This window comes from Gadus macrocephalus, chromosome 7, assembly GCF_031168955.1.
Source record: "Gadus macrocephalus chromosome 7, ASM3116895v1".
NCBI classification, from domain to species: domain Eukaryota; kingdom Metazoa; phylum Chordata; class Actinopteri; order Gadiformes; family Gadidae; genus Gadus; species Gadus macrocephalus.
In genome coordinates, this window is record NC_082388.1 from 4,676,571 (window position 1) to 4,682,255 (window position 5,685).

At 48.4% G+C, this 5,685-nt stretch overlaps 1 protein-coding gene across 1 annotated transcript; it reads left to right on the top strand.

The window, feature by feature from the left end:
* The first annotated feature begins 211 nt into the window (after window positions 1–211).
* runx1 (RUNX family transcription factor 1) lies at window positions 212–3,080 on the top strand. Its single transcript, XM_060056313.1, has 2 exons — window positions 212–682; window positions 1,297–3,080. Exons 1-2 carry the CDS (start codon window positions 547–549, stop codon window positions 1,833–1,835), a joined length of 675 nt encoding a protein of 224 aa, XP_059912296.1. The 5' UTR covers window positions 212–546; the 3' UTR covers window positions 1,836–3,080.
* Window positions 3,081–5,685: the final 2,605 nt, after the last annotated feature.

The following is a 5,685-nucleotide window of genomic DNA, read 5'->3' on the forward strand; positions in this document are numbered from 1 at the left end:
TGGCAATACTTCAACTCCAACACTTCCCTTTCTCTCTCTCCCCCACCCTTTCTCTCTATCTCCCCCTCTCTCTCTCCCTCTCTCTCTCTCCCCCTCCCTCTCTCCCTCCCTCTCTCTCCCTCTCTCTCTACCCCTCTCTCTCTCCCTCCTCTCTCGCTCTCTCCCCCTCTCCCTCTCTCTCCTTCTCTCTCCCTCTTTTTCTTGAACGTTGTGTTGTGTTGTTTTGTGTTGTGCTGTAAAGACCGCTCCGTTCCATTCAGTACTGTAAAGCTTCATCGGCACGCCATTTCCACGACAAACTATGCATGGTGAAAACATGAAAATAAACCGAAATATATGAGTAGATATTGCTTGGAGCACAAATATATATTCACATTGACTACGTTCAATATATATACTAATTGAAGATCTCAAACAACTATTATTCAATCATAATATTACGAAAATGTTATGTCTTAGTTGGACGAATGGATTAATCATATCTCTCTCTCTCTGTCCTCCTCTCTCTCTCTCTCTCCCTTGCTCTCTCTCTCAGAATCCAGGCAGATGCAGTCGTCTCCGCCCTGGTCGTACGACCAATCGTATCCTTACCTGGGCCAGATGACCACGCCCACAGTCCACTCGGCCACTCCCCTCTCCCCCAGTCGCTCCTCCCTCAGCGAGCTGTCCTCGCGGCTCACCGGTAAGTCAGTGTCCACCATTTTGTAACTAATATCGGTAATATTCTAGAATTGTATGACTTAGAAAACGTCTCGGAAATATTCTAGAGCAGGGGTGCCCAACCAGTCGATCGCGGTCTACCAGTAGACCGTCGATAGATCCCAAGTCGACCGCGAGGGGTGAAGAAAAAACAAAAAATTAAATAAAAAAAAATATATAGATATTGCGCGGGACATATACGCGCGGTAGCACATGCGCTGTCAACAGTAGTTGAACGCCGTCAACAGTAGTTACGCAGTCCTAAACGTTGGCATGGCTGAGGGGAAACGAGTTAAGACCTACCATTTTCACCCTGAGTGGGAGGAAGGTAGGTTTGCAATGTTGACACTAGACTGGTAGATCTCGGGAGGTTGGCTACTTGAAAAGTAGATCTTGGGTCAAAAAAGGTTGGGCACCCCTGTTCTAGAGTTTTATAACTTAGAAAACGTATCGGAAATCTGCCATAATTGTTCCGCATATTAAATAAACAGTGCATATGACACCATTGTTACACTTATTAAATTCTCTCCCTTTATCTCTCTCTCCCCCCTCTCTACCTCCCCTCCCTTTCCTCTCTCACCCTACCTCCCCCCTCAGGCCCCGACCTCGCCGCCTTCTCCGACCCCCGCCTCTCCCTCGATCGCCCCTTCCCCTCGCTGAACGACGCCCGCTGCTTCGCCGACCCACGGCCCCCCTTGCACTACGCCCCCCCGGGCTCCGCCTCCTTTGCCTATGGCCCCGCCCACAATGCCGTCACCATGGCGACGTCCAGAGCGCCCGCCGGCCGCTACCACCCCTACCTGGCCCCGCCCCCCTACCCTACCAACCACGTTCCCCACTCCCAGGGAGGCGGGGCCTTCCAGGCCACGCCCACCCCCTACCACCTGTACTACTCCGCCGCCGCTGGCTCGTACCAGTTCTCCGTCATGGCAGGAGGTGGCGGAGCCGGGGGCGGGGCCGGAGGGGGCGGAGACTCGTCGAGGTCGCCGCCCCGTCACGCCTCCACAGGCTCCGCCCACCTGCACCCCTCGCTGCCCAATCAGAGCGAGGGGCTGGGCGTGGAGGCGGAGTCGTCGGGGCACAGCGGCTCGCCGGCCAGCATGGTGGCGGCCGAGGCCGTGTGGCGGCCATATTGAGGAGAGCACGTTGGCCGGTGTGGCGGCCATATTGAGGAAGGCTTGGTTGCCGAGGGGCGGCTTTATAGAGGAGGGCACTGTGAAGATATCATATCAAAGAGGGTAGCTGGGGCGGTGTGGCGGCCATATTGAGGAGGGTAGGGTGGCCGAGGGAAACTGTCTGGCGGCCATATTGAGGAGGGGTGGTGGCGGAGGGAGGGCAGGGTTTTGTGATTGGAGGACTAGCCGCCCGCCCCCCCCCCACCTGCCCCCCCTCTCTGCGTTGTTGTCGCCAGACTTGATCGAGCGTACGACAAACGGAAGGACAGAAGCGACGCACGCCGGTTGGTCATTTCCAAAAGAGTGACTGGCGCATCGGCCAATGAGACGACGAGGAAGTGAAAAGGAGGCGGGACTCTATGGGATCGCTCTTGCACAACAATGGAAAGACGATGACGGTGGCTTCTGATTGGACATTGTGTCGTGATGAATCGCAACCCGGCCGTCAGGAGGCGGAGCCTGTTGGGTGACGAAAAGAGATTTACCCGAACCCATTTCCTGTTGTTTTTGTTGTGATTGCCTGGTTGTGTTTACATCGAAGCACACACACACACACAGACACACACTGAAACACACTCACATTACGTCATATCACACATAAACACACATAACCGCAAACACACTCCCACACACCCACAATGATACACAAACAAAGAAACCAACACACACAGACACACACACACACACACACACACAAACACACACACAATACATAAAACCACACACACAATGATATAAAGCCAAATGCAATCACACACACACACACACACACACACACACACACACACACACACTCACCCCCCCCCCCCCCTCACACGGTGGGTCAGACTCCACCATTCCAAGGTGACTTATTTTATACTCACTAGGATTGTTCCCTTTGTGTAACGTTGTGGACAGCCTTGCTTCTATGTGTGTACGTGTGGGTGCGTGTGTGCATGTGTGTGTGTTTGTCTGGAAGGGGGTCGGGTCTTTCTCCGTGAGCTTTATTTTTATTTTACTCTTGTTAAGTTATTATTGCTCTTTTGTGCCTGTCTGCATGCATTTGGTGTGTGCGTGTGTATCTACAAGCGTGTGTGTCTAGGTGCGTGCGCCGAGTGCGTTTGCATGTGTGTGTGTGTGTATGTAAGGAGGACTAATGTGTGTGAAGAGGACTGTTAGTGTGTGAGGAGGACTGTGTGTGTATGTCTGCTGCCAGGATGATTTGACTCCGATAATCCACGCTGTAAATAGCTTGTAGCTGTCGAAAAAACTATAAACTTCCGTTTGGGATACACACACACACACACACACACACGCATACGCAATCACACACACACTCTCCCTCACAAAAACACACACACACACATTCACACACACACACACACACACACACACACACACACACACACACACACACACACACACACACACACACACACACACACACTGGTCTTGTTGATGTTGTTGTTGTTGTTGACGACAGAGTGTGTTGTCGGTCACGACAACACACTCTGTTTGATTTCTATAAAAATTTGATTTCTATAAAAATTCTCATGGACAACATTGCTTTCGGCTCTCTGGTTTATTCCTGTTGTCTCTCTGTCTGTCTGTTTGTCTGTCTCTCTTAGGGCCCTATTTTAACGGTCTGAAACGCAAGTGAGAAGCGTCAAGCGCAAGTTGCTTTGTGGGCCGTTCTATGGCGATGTCGCTATTTTACCGTCGCATAATTGACTCTTGCGCCCGGCGCAAATCTAAAAAGGGTTGGTCTGAAGTAGCCTAATTACCTGTAGGTGTGCTTTGGGCATAACATGCAATAAACCAATGAGTGTACCATCTTCCATCCCCTTTAAGAGCCATGAGCCCGTTTGAATCTGACGAGTTGATATTTTGACAGCGCGTTTGCAGTCTCCGATGAGACAGATGCATGACTAATATGTCCTAATTCACACATGGAATAGCGTTTTCTTTCACTACATCAGAAACATCAGAGTCCTCAAATAAATGTTGGCAAAGAAAACTTAACACACATATGATATGCGGTAACTGTGGTTCTATTTAATGATGTATGCAATACATTAACAAACATAGTTTCATACCAGTATTGTATGCATTATCGCTATCGACTTGTGTTCCTAATATGCATCTGTCCCCCCGTTAATATACATTGCCATGGACTGTATTATGTGTTACGTGTTTAGTTTACGTGTTTTTGAACAGATGGACGCACACACGAGCACCCGCTTTCATTGATTATTTTACACATACACGCACCCGCGTTCATTCATTCTTGTTAGCACTCACTCGCGGTAAAACAATGTTTTCTCACGATCAAATACTCGTCATTCCAAAAAGTTATGGGCTTACACGATGTCTGTGTCAAGATAATATGTGTTTGCTGTACGGTGTTTTAGATGCATTGATTTAAAAGTACAACTTATTCCCGCTGTATCAGCAGTTCTTTCCCAATAATTTACCAAGAATGTGTGGCTAGGTAGATGAGAGAAGCAAAGTGTATGCACGAGGTGCACAAGCAACATTATGCATGCGCCCTTAAAATAGCATCTGAACAACGTGCCACTGACTTTAAACCAGGTATTTCCTGGTTTATGGCGCAAATGTTTTCTAAAACTGAAAAATAGCACCAGGGAACGTTTGCGCCAGAACACGCCTCCTCCTTTCGCCTTAATTTACAGGCGAGTGGTGGTGGGGGGAAAAGAACGCTCTGCGCCAGTTGCAAACTAGCAACGACACATGTGTCAGTGTAGAAAGTCAATTGTGCCGGATGCAAGATAGGGCCCTTACTCTGTCCCGTTCTGTCCTACACCAATAGCTCTCTCTCTTTCTGTCTCTCTCTGTCTCTCTCTCTCTCTCTCTCTCTCTCTCTCTCTCTCTCTCTCTCTCTCTCTCCCTCCTTCCCTCGCTGGCTCTTTCGGTTTCATGATGGCTCCGGAACTAATTCCAACCACACACAAATACACACACACACACCAACACACACAAACACACACACACACACACACACACACACACACACACACACACACACACACACACACACACACACACACACACACACACACACACACACACACACACACACACACACACAAACATACACACGTTTGGCTATTCTTGATCATGAAGGAATGTATAAAGTCAAATGGACAAGCTGTGGCCTGACTCTCCTCTGGTATCACACAACACAGACACACACACAAACAGACACACACACACACACACACACACACACAGACACACATACACACACACACACACACACACACACACACACACACACACACACACAGACACACAAAATCACACACACACAGAATCACACACAGACAAACAGACACACACAAACACACACACACAAACAGACGCACGCACACACAGACACAAACAGAAACACACCCATAATCCAACCCTGTCTCGTCAAAATTACGTTCCCATAGAACTATTCGGCATTCTCAATTACGTTTGTCATAAAACGTATTTTGTCCGCGATTACGTTTTATTGAACGTATTGCAAATACGTTCGTCCTCAGCCTATTTTTTGCCATTCATTAACCTCTAGGATTATGTTTGGTTGAAACGTATCCCAGATAGGTTAAATGTCAACGTATAGCACATTATTGTCATTAAGGCATATCTTCCTTTCAGGGAACGTTTCATTTAACGTATTTTGTCTGAAAAATGTATCTTGGCCGTGAATACGTTTTATTGAACATATCGCAAATACGTTCGTTGTCAGCCTATTGTTTTGCCATTTATTAACCTCTAGGATTAGTATCCCAGATAGGTTAAATGTCAACGTATAGCACATTATTGT